The sequence below is a fragment of the Helobdella robusta genome (genome assembly GCF_000326865.2).
Source record: "Helobdella robusta unplaced genomic scaffold HELROscaffold_4, whole genome shotgun sequence".
NCBI lineage: Eukaryota > Metazoa > Annelida > Clitellata > Rhynchobdellida > Glossiphoniidae > Helobdella > Helobdella robusta.
In genome coordinates, this window is record NW_008704902.1 from 7,625,870 (window position 1) to 7,640,036 (window position 14,167).

Genomic DNA, 14,167 nt, shown 5'->3' on the forward strand with positions numbered 1-14,167 from the left:
AAATCGAAGAAGGGGCATATCTTTATACTTACGATTTTGGACCATTTTTCAGTGGGCAGAAGCATTTCCGATACAAAAGCACACAACAGCTACAGTGTCTAAGATCTTAACCACAGAAATTTTCCCGAAATTTGGAATGCCGCTGCAAATACTCACAGATCAGGGTAGGGAGTTTGAAAGCGAACTGTTTACCACGCTTTTACATACTTTGGGAATCAAAAACTTGAGAACATAGCCGTACAATTCATCCTCCAATGGGGCGATAGAGCGATTCCACAAAACGCTTAATTCAATGCTGGCCAAAGTCGTAGATGAATCCCAGAGTGATTGGGATGAACATTTACCACACGTTATGACAGCGTACCGGGCAAGCGTACATTCGGCGACAAGGTTCACCCCAAATAGGTTATTTTAAGAAAGGAAAAGTATGATGCCAGTGGATCTGGTGTATCGATTACTTAAAGAATCCAGCCTAGGTGAGACTTACCCTGAATTTGTGAAACAATTGCTCAACCGGTCATTAGTAGCTCATCAATTGGCGCGGGAAAGACTAAAAACAGGGGCACTTTATAAGAAGTCAGTGTATGATGCTAAGGTCAAAGTCCTGACTCTACGACCGAGAGACAAGGTATGGTAGCTGTACCCAAGATCAATGGCAAGGCAAATCTCCAAAATAAGTCAGCCCATACGTGGATCCATATATGGAGGATCATTTAATTCTTCCAGTCAACGCGGCGATAAAAAAAACGACAGAGCTAAACCATTTGTCGTCCACATAAATAAATTAAAATTGATTTGTTGATTAATTTCTGTTAATTTATTCTTTTTTTAGATAGGATGAAACAGTGCACCAAATGTAGAAAAAAGATGTTGCCACGGAACCACAAAAGACATTTTGACAGGTGCACTGGAGCGGGAAACAGTGCATCAGATAGCCAGCTAGTGTCAACGCTTTGAAATTATCTTTCCCGGATATTCCGTCAAACGAATTTTGGAAAAGTTACATAGTTGCAAGGGCATCAATGAGTGAACTGGTCGCAGCATTGACCCCGAGTTTCTCACTTGAAAATTGTGCCGAGGAACCGACACAACGAAAAAGACGAGCAAGCGAAGCCAGGCGGTGGGCAAACCAGTTTTTAGCTTTTGAACTGCCCGATGAAGTAAACCAATCAAAAGAGGTCAGAGAGTGGGCGGACCAAAGCGACCATAAAGCCCTACAAAAAAAAATCACTAAGGTCAGTGCCCATGTCAAGTCGCATAGAATTCGCAGGCGAAAGTTTAGCCGACACACAATGCCCAGCTGCCATACCATCGCTGGTGGACTGGATGGTGGAAGGCCAATTCTACGAGCGCGAGGCGGCTTTCCCTATGGACCAGGCGGTTTCGACTATCAGCACTCCAGAGTGAGCAAAAGAAGATAGTGACATACTCACCTCGACAACAGGCACAGTTGCACCAACAGGTAAAAAGGGAAAAGAGGCCGTCCAGATGGGGCCCGGAATTAATGGCGATTAACATCCCCAACTTCAACGAAGAGCTTTGAAAGCAAACGTCGGGACGATGTTTGATGGGGGGGATGTTGTGAAGTTTTTTTTTGGCGCGCATGTGGAATGAATGGCGCAAGTGTGTATGTTGGCGCGCATGTTGTATGAATTGGTTTTGTGTGCAGGTTGGTAGAATATGGTATTAATTAAATAGTGAGTATATGTTTGAGAATGAATATTTTCTCAGTTTGTTTAGAATTTTAGTATATAAGCGTTTTGGACAATTGTTAGAGAAAAAAAGGAAAGTTAGTGTTTTAAGTTAGTGTTTTGGATTGTTTTGGATTAGTGTTTTGAATTAGTTTTTGGGTTTATTGTGGTTGAAAATTGGTCGGTCGGTTCCTGCATGTATGGTTGCTCTGGCGTTTCTTGTTTTGGAATTTCATTCATTATTACGGCTGGTAAAAATATTTCTCGTTTACTAAGAATATTTAATTTAGTTCTGTCGTTGACTTTAAAAACATTCGATTTAAAGAATATTATAAGACAATATTATTTTGTTTGTTTTATTTTTGTATATTAATAGAATTATTTCAGTTAGGTTTTGTTTGCCACTTTTAAAAACTAAAACATGTTTGAAGGAGACTTGCTAGCGGTTAATAGGGCCGGATTAACCGACCAGCAAGCAGGGCGCGATAACTCTTCCGCCCGGCCCGTGTTTTCCGACCCAGAAATAAAAAGTTGTGAAGAGGCGAGTCCCGGCCAGAAGTGAGACTGCCTAGGCTGGCGGCGGTGGTTAATATTCGAGCAAAGGAAAAATTTCGCCGCGCGGCAAAAGTTCACAATTACTGTAAACCTCGTTCCAAAACATAGAAAAATAAATGAAAACAATAAAATTACGAAAATTACTTCTTTTGCCTCATGATCAGTTGTGAGCGTTAATCGTTTTTGTATGAAAAAATATTCCATGAGTCGTGCAGCTTCGTTGAACTTATTTAAAGCCTGATCAACGCCTAATATAATAATAAGGTTATTTTCAGATGAAAAATATGTCTACATTAATTAAAATGTTGGAAGGGGGCCATAATTTAAGCAATATTGTACGAATACTACTGATTTGTTGGCACTGACCAATATAATATTTGTGTTTTCAATTTTTGTTACTAAAAGTTTCTGGAAATTGTTTAATTTAGTACAATTAAAAATAAAATTTTTATTAAAATTCACCCTTTTTTCATTTATTTCCTCTGTCGGTTGTCTCCAGCCAAAGAGGACGAAATGACTTGCCGCAATCCGTTTCTGTCTTTGCAATCTCTTCTAGTGTTACTCGAGTTCTTCCAGTAGTTTTCCCGTGTAACGAAAGCCCATCTCTCTCCAAACCTCGACCAAGACACTGTCTGCCTTTCAATATTTTCCCCTCTGGTTGATACTTCCAGATTCAAATAGGTGTCCTGCTCACTTTAATACTTCAATTTCCTCTTCTTAATAACATCACTAATATTCATTTGTCCTGTTCTTTTCCAAATTTCCTCATTTGTGACACAATCCTTGTAGCCAATTTGCACTATTTTTCTGACCCACATGTTCTCACAGGCATCCATTTTTTTTCAATGATTCTCGTTAACGCTCATGATTCAGCCCTATATATCAAAACCGGGACTACCATAGCACTATAGGTTCTTAGTTTGACCTTAAGTCCAATGTCATGTCTTTTAAAAACTATGGTGTGAAGTCTCTGAAATACTCCGCTCGTCTGTTAGCGCTGTCCATTTCTTCAATTCCTCCTCTTTCCACAGGGCTTATTAATATGACTTTCTAAATAGATAAATTCTGATGCTGTTACTTTTTCTTCTCTATTCATTTTCACCTGTGGTCATAGTCTGTATGTCTTGTGATTGGTATTACCTTTGTTTTTTTTGTATTTACATTCAGACGTGATTTTTTACATTCCTGTTGAAAAACTTTGGCTATCTCCATTACCCTCAGAAAACATTCAACCATTAGTTTTGTGTCATCTGCGTATTTTGCATTCTGCATATGTATCGGTAACACGCTTTTTCAAGATCCTCAAGCTTTTCCAGTCTTCTCAATATGTACTCCAGAATGACGTTGAATAACATCGGTGATAGAATACAACCTTGTCTAAAACCAGTTTCTATCCGGAACCACTAACATTCTTCTCCTTCCACTCTTATATTTGCCAAAACCGTACCATATATATTTTTGACCAATCGCATTACCTTGGATGTAGCCCAAATTTTTTGGAGATTTTCCATGCTATTTTAGACTCTTCTGATATCCATGTTTTCACATTAGAATTTTGGAATCCCAGTTCTTTTTCGGCCAACCCATTGATTGACATTTTAAACCAGTTCCACTTTTTTCCTTGGACTCTCCCACTTCTGTTACCATTTCCAGTACATCAAATCGATTTTCCATCTCTATGCAACATCATTCTCTCTCGCTCTCGTCTTTTAGTCTTCCTATATTGTATCGTCTAACCAAATTCTGCAGATTCTTTCCATGTAGCTTCATCCTTAGAGAGTGATCAGATTCGATTTTCTGCTGACCAGTAAGCTTTCGTTTTCATTACAAAAGTAAACCACTCTTCTCTTGTAATTATATTGTCACTCAAATTTTGTAAATTACCATTTGGTGACTTCAGCGTGGCCTTCTCTTACTTGGTTTCTGGATGAAATGAGTGTTAGTGACGCAAAGTTCATTACTTGAACATAACTCCAAGAATCTCCTTCCATTGTTGTTTTCTTCTTAATCATCTATACCATAACTTCCAACGGTCTTTCCCCATGTTTTAATATCTCATCCTATTTTTTGCATTAAAATCCCCCATTAGCATCAATATACTGTTTTCGTATTTTTTCGAGTACCCTTTTCAAAATTCTGAAGAACTCATCCTTGGTGAAATCATCACTTTCCTTCGTGGGCGCATATGCCTCTATGAACGTGACATTAGCATGTCTGAATTTGCCAGTATTTGAATTATTCTTCCATTCACGAAATTCACACCCATTACCGTTTTAAATGAGTGGGATGGAGATGTGAAATCCGCGGTCACACACGGACCCATAGAGAAGGTGACGATGGAGGAAGTAGAGAAAGCAGTTAGAGAAATGAAACTAGGTAAGGCGACAGGGGTTTCGGAAGTGGCGGCGGAACATATAAAGGCGAGTGGGGTGATAGGAATTGAAGTTATGATGAGAATTGCTAACAGTATGTTGGATGATGAAGGTATACCTGAGGATTGGCGACATAGTGTGTTGGTGCCGTTGTATAAGGGCAAAGGAGATGTGAGAGATTGTGGGTCATATAGGGGTGTGAAATTGCTAGAGCATGGAATGAAGGTAGTGAAGAGGGTGCTTGAGAGAAGGTTGAGAAATATGGTGACAGTTAATGAAATGCAGTGTGGGTTTATGCCTGGTAGGGGAACGGTGGATGCGTTGTTCATAGTGAGAATGTTGCAGGAGAATTAAGGAGAATTATAGAAACAAGAAACGAAGATTGTATATGTGTTTTGTGGATCTAGAAAAGGCTTTTGATCGAGTACCGAGGAAGGTCATTGAATGGGCGCTGAGGAAAAAAGGAGTGAATGAGAGACTTGTTAAAGCTGTAATGCAGCTGTATGAAGGGGCGAAGACAAAGGTGAGGGTCGGAAGGGAGATGTCGGACGCTTTTAGTGTTAAGGTAGGAGTGCATCAAGGATCAGTGTTATCACCGTTTTTGTTTGTAATTGTGATGGATGTTGTGTGTGGAAACATAATGGAGGGGTTGTTATTTGAAATTTTGTATGCAGATGATTTAGTCTTGATGGCTGATAGCATGGAAGAATTGCAGTTAAAATTTGACAGATGGAAAAGTGTTATTGAAAAGAAAGGGTTAAAAGTTAATATTGGTAAGACGAAGGTAATGGTGAGTGGGGAAGGTGGGGAGCAAGTGATAAGTAAAATAGACCCCTGTGGGGTATGTGACAGGAGAGTGAAGGCTAACTCGGTATAGTGTATAGGATGTCAGAAGTGGGTGCATAAGAGATGTAGTGGTGTGAGGGGGGCACTGAAAAAGGTGGAAGGCACGTTCAAATGTAAGAAGTGTGTTCATGGTGTGATTAATAGGACGGACTCAAAGACGGGGTTGAGTGGTGATATTGAAAGAGTGGAAAGCTTTGTTTATTTAGGGGTTAAGCTGAACGCGGATGGAAGATGTTTGAACACTGTTACGACTAGAGTTCGTGTGGGATAGATGCAATTTAGGGAACTTGTTGGGGTATTGTGTGGAAAGAAATGGTCAGTGAAAATGAAAGGGAGGGTATATAAAGCTTGTGTGAGAGCAGCGATGGTATATGGTGGTGAAACTTGGGTGTTGAGGAGAGAGGAGGAAAGTGTACTGCAGAGGGTTGAAAGAGCTATGGTGAAGATGATGTGTGGGGTTAAAGTGAAGGATAGGAGGAGTAGTACAGAGCTGATGTCGAGGATGGGACTGTATGAGGACATTGTGACATAGATAAGGAGATCGAGATTGCGGTGGTATGGACATGCGTTGAGAAGGGATGAAAGGGTCGGGATTAGGCGAGTGTTGGAGTTCGAGGTTGAAGGAGTGATAGGAAGAGGTCGTCCGCGACTGGGATGGAGAGAGCAAGTGGAGAAGGACAAAGTGAAAGCGGGGTTGCGTGATACTGAGGCGAGTGACAGATGTGAATGGCGTCGAGGGGGATTTCGGTTTCATCATAGGTAGCCAAACGGCAACCCCCGATCTCGGTGAAAATGTCGTCTAAACGTGTGTTGTTGTTGTTACCGTTTTAGCCGGCTTGGAATCCATTGCTATGGCAAGTCCCTTTTCATGTTTGTTTCCAATATCTGGTTCGCAGTACCAAAGTGTATATCCATGTGACGTCATTTTGCCAGTTCACATTCAATGTGTTTCACTGGTCCTGCATATCTCAAGTCTTTTCAATTCCCTTGTCAATTGGAATGATTTTCCTGCTATGTGTAAGGTTCTGACATTTTAATGTCCAACTCTCTTTTTTTAGCATTGAAAACTGCTACTGAATCTGCCCTTCTGTTCGAGTAATTTTTATGTTGGTGTTGAGGTAGGTGTAGGTCTTTTAACCCACCCATCGCGACTGTCAAAGTGCTTCGACCACTCACGCGGACCTTTTAATGCTGGGCGACGTCCGAGCCAGTATTCATCATAAGATAATGTCATTTCGGTCGGTGATCACTTTATTCCAAGCGGTAACTATTTCTTTCTTAAAAACCCTTGCCTGCTAAGCCAGCAAGAGTCACTTAGCTGTTGCCACTCCCCTGGCACTATGAGGCGCAGGTTGGATTTGAGGGGGAAAATCTAAAATCCGAATTCCCCTTGCAAACAGGCAAATGGTTCATATAATGGTTCATCATGGTACTTGAATTAATTAGTGTCATTTTCTTCATTTTCATTGTCTTTAAAGAAGAAAGTGACACCAATAACGAAGAATGAAGAAAATGACACCAACTCGACTATCTTTCATTTTTTAGTAAACTATGTACCAAAGCTGCACTGAAGATGATTTATAAAATATAGAATTAGGCTAATTGCAGGAGGAATTTGGATACAAATTTTATTTTAATTTCAATGAATTAGATAATTTCCAGAAATTTCTAGTAAGAAAAATTGATAAGACAAACTTCAAATTTGTCAGTGCCAACAATTTGATAAAATTCATATAATTTTCAACAACATTAAACAAATGCAAGCCATATGAAATATAACCACTAAAAACCAATATAAACTAACCACTAGTAATTATTAACAATTAATTAACGAAAGAAACTAGTAATTAGTGATAAAAAATAACAGCAGCTCACCAAAATAATTGTAGCAACAACAATGCCGAATTTACTTCATGTAGGTAAAATCAAATTTAGTACATTTACACTGAAAAACAAAAGAAAAAATCTGAAATAATTGATGCAGCAGCCAAATCTAGGAACTCATTGTAGTTTTACTTAAATGTTAATGCTGACATCAGTTTTGAGGTTTTTAGAAGCCGCATATAAAATTATTTCTTCAACAAAATGAAGCCCAACCAGTGGCAAAACCAAAAATTTGCGGTGGGGAGCGATTTTAAAAACTCTTAATATGATTTTTCTTGCTAATCAATCTCCGTGTTTAAGTGTTAAGAAAATAAGAAAAGAAAATTTAGAAAATACTAAATTATGACGTAAAACATTTTACAATTTTAACAGAATTTTTGAAACATTTTCTTCTTTCATGGTCTGGTGGAGGAATCGCATCCCCTTTCCTGGATCCGCCACTAAGCACAAGTAGTGCCACAGGTTAACTCAATAAATAAACCTTACAATACAAATCAATTAAAAATTAATGCAACAACTTTATTAACTTTAACAAAAAAATTAAATAACATACCAAGTTTAACTTCAGATTGATCTGCATTGATGTTGTTATACTCTTGGTTCACCATCAAAATTAAACAGTCCTAAGAACAAAAAATTGAACCATACATAATGTTACTGAAAGTATTTTAACAATGTTAAAGAAACAACTCTGAAATATATTTAACATAGCTTGTTTCCAATAAAAAAAACGGGATTGGGGGATGTTATGATTTTGTTACAGAGTGTTAAAGATTGCGGTTTAGGTTTAGACGTTAAGTAACAAATTTTGTACAAAAAAAAATTAAAACTAAACCTGGGGAAAAAAACAACGTTGCTGAAATTGAAGCCTTTTATGGGAAAAATAAATGTGAATACAACATTTTTTAAAAAGTGTTTAATTCAAAAGGGGTTAAGTCGTTGTTACGGAAGTTTTACAAAGAGGATGATGTCAAAAATAATATAGAACCAGTTAACAAGCAAAATTTACAAAAGTAGTAGATTTTGGTATACGTAGCTAACCAGCAAGAATGAGATAAACTTGCCACTCGATGACTCGAATATTATTATATACACACAGTAGTAGTTCTTGAAGGATAGTTCCCCTAACATAAAAATAGTATATCTTAATTTAAAAAACTTGTAGTCAAAGAGTCAATGCAGATAAAACCTTACTGAAAGAAAAACAGCTAATGGTGTAGAACATACTGCAAAAAACAAAAGGTTATAAAAAATAATGAATATTTTAATTATCAAACTTTTGGACTCAGTCAGTTGTAATCAAGAAAATTAGTTTTAGTTAAAATTTTTATTCCAGAAAACAATCTGCCAATAAAACTCAGATATAGAACATACAATTATTACGGTAACAGGACAAATACGCCAGAACATTTACCACCCGGACAAATACCTTTCGGATTTTTACCCCCGAACAATCACCACCTGGAAAAATACCCCCCGAGAAAATACTCCCCGGACAATTACCCCACGGACAATTACCCCATGAGCAAAATATTCGTATTCAATGTTTTAAAAAATTGTTCATGTCTATTGTTTGTTTGTTGTTTAACTTTGGTTGAATTTGAATCAATTTTACTTCATAATTTCATAACATTTTTTTTTGTAATCATTTATAATTCCTAAAAGCTTTCTTTTCTTTGCTTATATACTTATTTATAATTACATATAATTATTTATATTTTTATATTATTTAAACTCTCAAAACTCTTTTATTTAAATTTTTTAAAGTCATGCAATTTTTATTTTTTTTGTTTTCATGCTGGTCAATATTTGTGTTTACCACCCATATATGTGTGTCTGTACTTATGTATATTTTATGCACATAATCAATTATTTTTATTATTTAATTTTATTTGTACCTTTATTTGAAGTAACATTATTTAGCATTTTTTGCTTATGTTTTTGTCTATACCATATAACCGTCTAGTAAATGATTTTTTAAATGTCTTGAGTATAAACAAAATATATACAACAACAACAACACACGTTTAGACGACATTTTCCCCGAGATCGGGGGTTGCCGTTTGGCTACCTATGATGAAACCGAAATACCCCTCGACGCCATCCACATCTGTCACTCGCCTCAGTATCAGGCAACCCCGCTTTCACCCTGTCCTTCTCCACCTGCTCTCTCCATCTCAATCGCGGACGACCCCTTCCTACCACTCCTTCAAAAAATATAAACAAAATATATGTAATTAATTTTTTTCAAACAATAAAATAAGCAAAAATACAACTGTTTAGAAGGAAATTTTTCTAATTTATAATATTTCTGCATCTTTACATTTCTTGATTATTTGATTTTTCTAAATATTATTATAAAAAGTTATACATGTTGTTTGATGCAAAAAAAACAGTTTTATTTAATATTATAAAAAACAAAAGCAAAAAAAAACCATGTGATTTGATTCAATATAGCTAATATTTTACAAAGGTTTTTAAATTCTTCAAATTTCTTGATTATTTGAATATTACCAAAAATTATACAAATTGTTTGATGCAAAAAAATTTATTGAACAATACTAATTAAATTTATCAAAAAAAAAAAAAAAGCAATATGATTTGATTAAATTTAGCTAACATTTAACAAAGTATACATTCTTTAAAAACTATTATCATTGAAAAAACATAAAACGTTAATTTTTTTGCATTAGAAAAAAAATTAACAACAGCTCAATTTGCTCTAATAAATTAGAAATTATAATTTATTTGTCCTTAGAGTTTTTATATGGGGGGTGGGTTTAGTCCGGGGAGTATTTGCCCGGGGAGTAATTGTTCGGGGGGTATTTTTCTCGGGGGGAGGGGTATTTGTCCAGGGAGTAATTGTTCGGGGGTAATTGTTCGGGGGTATTTTGCTCGGAAAGTTTTTTGCTCGGAAAGTTTTTTGCTCGGTGGGTATTTGTCTGGGGGGTAATTGTCCGGGGGGTATTTGTCCTAGAACCAATTATTACCATATTTTTGCATATTACATAATGCACACATGCAAGTTTCATGCCAGTTAACAGAAAAAAGGCAATAAGTGATGATAATCTTTTTCAACCTTTACATTTTGATAACTTTTATAAAGTAAATATTGTTTATAAGTTAAGATAAAGGATTCAGTAGACATTATCCAAGAAAACGCACCCACCCATGCTGACAACATGCTGTGTTTTTAAATCTCGGAATTAAGACTTTTTTTAACTAATAAATCAATTTAAACTTAATAAATTAAATTTAAATCAAATAATTTTGTTTAATCATATTTTCAATTAAATATAAAATTAGAACACATTATCTTTACAAGAACGAACATGAATAAATAAAATAATACTTGACTTTAATTGGATAAAATATAATTTTGTGTCAACTTGAACATCATGGTTATTTCCAACACCCGTTCACAGTTACTCAGCTTTTACCAGCCTAGTAAGGCATTCATTCCAAGATGTACTCGCAATAATCTATTCAGGTTCAAAATTTGGCGTCCTAAATCAGAACGTAATGCTCCATCATGTGTCTCTACCATCAGAAACTCACAACAAATTAATTTTGGTCTTTTGAACACTCGCTCAGCAACTGGTAAAGCTGCACTCATCTATGATTCAATGCGGAATCATCATCTGGATATGTTGTGTTTAACTGAGACATGGATTGCATCTGATGACCCTGATGTAATCAAGTTTGATATTGCTCCACCTGGCTTCTCAGTTATTCATCAGCACAGAGATTCAAATGATGACAAAAAAGGGGGTGGCATTGCTACCGTGACTATATAGAGTGTTCAAAAATTACCTCTTTTTCTACAACCAGTTTTGAACTACTTGCTGTCAAATTCCATTACATTCAACAAAGAGTTCATATTTTCATCATTTACAGGCCTCCTGGCCCTATAACATCTGAATTTCTAGATGATTTCAATAATTTAATTGAAAGACAAATCAACAAATGTCAGATTCATAGTGTGTAGTGATTTTAAGGCTCCTTCTCCTCAAGCATCTGTAAATGCTGAACTGTTGGAGATCTTAGATGAGTTTAATCTATTGCAACACGTTTGTTCGCCTACAGATGATAAGGGCAATATCCTTGACCTGTTGATAACACATTCAATCATCGTTTCGGCAGTCAATGTCTACCCAACATCATTTTCTGATCACAGCCTCATCACCATTTCCATCTGCACTCCTCGACTCAACATTACATCCAACAAGGCTGCGTTTAGAAATCTCAAAAAAGTAAATTGGTCAAAATTTAATGATGATCTACTCTCCTCATCAATTTTAAAATGTGATAAATAAACTACTAATCAATATGCAACTCACATTAACTCAATAGTTACCCAGACACTTGACAAACATGCTCCATTAAAAACAAGGGTTTTCCGCAAAAACCTATATTCTTCTAACTTTATATCAAATGATGCCCGTAATGCACAAAAACATAGGCGTAAAATGGAACGTGTTTACATGAACAACAAAACAACAATCAACAAACTAAACTATGATAATGCAAAAAGTATGGCCAGGGAATTGATTCTTAAGTCCAGAGGGGATTCGTAGAGAAATGAACTCAATAAATCAATCAACCCGCGTGCCACTTGGCGCAACCTCAATAAACTTCTACACAGGAATCATAATGACCTTTCTCTCAACAATTCCAACACATCATCACTGGTCACTAACTTCAATAATTATTTCATTAATAAAATCAATAACATTCACAAAAATATTGAACAACAATTATTGGTTTCATCAGTTGATGCTGATTCAGATCATATTTCTGCTTCAGCTTGCAATAGTCTTTGCTTTGATCTCTTTGATGATGTCACACCTTATGAGATCAAAAGCATTATCAATTCCTCTTGCCAGTGGACCCTTTCCCACATCAAGTGTTAAAAAACTGCATCAATACCCTATCAACTGCCATTTCCATGTTAACCAATCTCTCATTTCATAGCCAGTTTCCTGACACCTTCAAAACTGCACAGGTTCTTCCACTCATAAAAAAAACCTAATTTAGATAGATCAGACTCATCAAACTACAGGCCGATATCAAATTTATCAACCATTTCTATAATTATTTAAAGGGCAGCACTAAAAAGGTTACAGCCTTACATCTCGCAACATCCAAATTTTACGCCTCTCCAGTCTGCTTATCGTAAATATAACTCCACGGAGACGGCTCTGTTGCACATACTCGATCATGTATTCAATCCTGCAACAGTAAGCAAACAATAATTCTTGCTGGGTTGGACTTGTCGGCAGCCTTTGACACTATCAGTCATAACATATTATTAAAACGTCTAAACATTGTTTTTGGTGTGGATGGATCTGCCTTGTCCTGGCTCTCATCCTACCTGTCTGGTCGTAGTCAATTTGTCAAAATATTAGAATATGTATCACCTACATGTCAACTACAACATGGTGTACCCCAGGGCTCGGTTTTGGGTCCTCTTCTTTTCACGTTATATATCTCGCCAATTAACGAGATTATCAACAGATTCAACGTATCCTACCATCAATATGCAGATGATACACAATTTTTCATTTTATTGAATAATGATATTTCATCAAAAGTGAATGCCATCACTACATGATTGCTGCCATGGAGAGGTTGTTTCTTCTCAATAATCTTCAATTCAACTCAAATAAAACAAAGGTATCACATTATGCTCATTCCACGCAATCAACAAGTTACAAGACCTCAGGATTGGTAATAGTGATATCCCTGTAAGTGATACTTTAAAGACACTCGGTGTTGTTCTTGACAAGAAACTAACTTTTTCAAATCATATTACGTCGATTATTAAAGCATGCAATTATCATATCAAGAAAATATGTCATATCAGACAGTTTTTATCAGTCGATCTGACTGGGAATCTGGCGCATTGTTTGATATTGTCCAAACTTGATTATTGTAATTCAATAATGTTTAGCATATCTCAGAAGCAGGAAACACGCCTCCAGAAGCTGATGAATCGGGCTGCCAGAGTTGTACTAAGTATTGATACACCATCAAATTGACTAATATCTGCAACATCTAATTTGAAAAACCTTCATTGGCTTCCATTTCATCACCATATCCAGTATAAAATCGCCATCATTGTTTTCAGATCGTTGTCATCACATTCACCGTTGTATCTTGATTGTCTTCTTCAACTAAATAAGAATAATCAATATCTTCGCTCCGCCTAAGTGCCAACACTTCTTCAACATATTTCTTCAACCAACATTGGGAAAAGAGCATTTCGTCATGCTGCTGCAAGTGTTTGGAATTCTTTGCCTCCGAATATTAGAAAATCTAGCTTCCTCTCTGTGGATTTAAATCTAATTTAAAAACTTATTATTTTAATTTTGCTCTGAATAGACAATAGTTTTTATATGTTGCTTCTAATTAACCTTTTAATTATGATAATATTTTTGCAATTTTTAATGCTATTGAACTCCTGTTCCCATGATTACCATGGTCAATTGTTATTATTATTAATTTTTTTTATTGCCATTGCTATTGAATTCATACTACCACGGTCAATTATTAATAGTCCCAAGGGCGCCTCAGTCGCTTGCAATGGCACTTTATAAATTTATTAATATTTATTTTTATTATCGATAGAAAATGATTTAGTTTATTTTTGCTGTTTTTTGGTTGAAAATTGAAAAAAAATAAATTAAATACACTGTGAAAATTAAACTTTCATAGACTGAGCATTTTTTGAATCTTTCAATTTTCAATCCTCATTAGAGAGAAAACATGGAAAATCGTAAAGAATTTTAATAAAATAAAGTGCCAATTTGAGAATGA

At 36.0% G+C, this 14,167-nt stretch overlaps 2 protein-coding genes across 2 annotated transcripts; both read left to right on the top strand.

Moving 5' to 3' along the window:
• Window positions 1-1,022: 1,022 nt before the first annotated feature.
• HELRODRAFT_162882 (hypothetical protein) lies at window positions 1,023-1,543 on the top strand (the record flags this gene model as incomplete). Its single annotated transcript, XM_009024958.1, has 3 exons — window positions 1,023-1,120; window positions 1,236-1,380; window positions 1,445-1,543. The coding sequence occupies 3 exons, from the start codon at window positions 1,023-1,025 to the stop codon at window positions 1,541-1,543; spliced, it is 342 nt and encodes a 113-aa protein (XP_009023206.1).
• Window positions 1,544-10,746: 9,203 nt separating this feature from the next.
• HELRODRAFT_162883 (hypothetical protein) lies at window positions 10,747-12,962 on the top strand (the record flags this gene model as incomplete). The annotated part of the gene is made up of 7 exons (XM_009024959.1): window positions 10,747-10,795; window positions 10,943-11,048; window positions 11,246-11,316; window positions 11,435-11,601; window positions 12,122-12,298; window positions 12,514-12,588; window positions 12,801-12,962. 7 exons carry the CDS (start codon window positions 10,747-10,749, stop codon window positions 12,960-12,962), a joined length of 807 nt encoding a protein of 268 aa, XP_009023207.1.
• Between the last annotated feature and the right edge of the window lie 1,205 nt (window positions 12,963-14,167).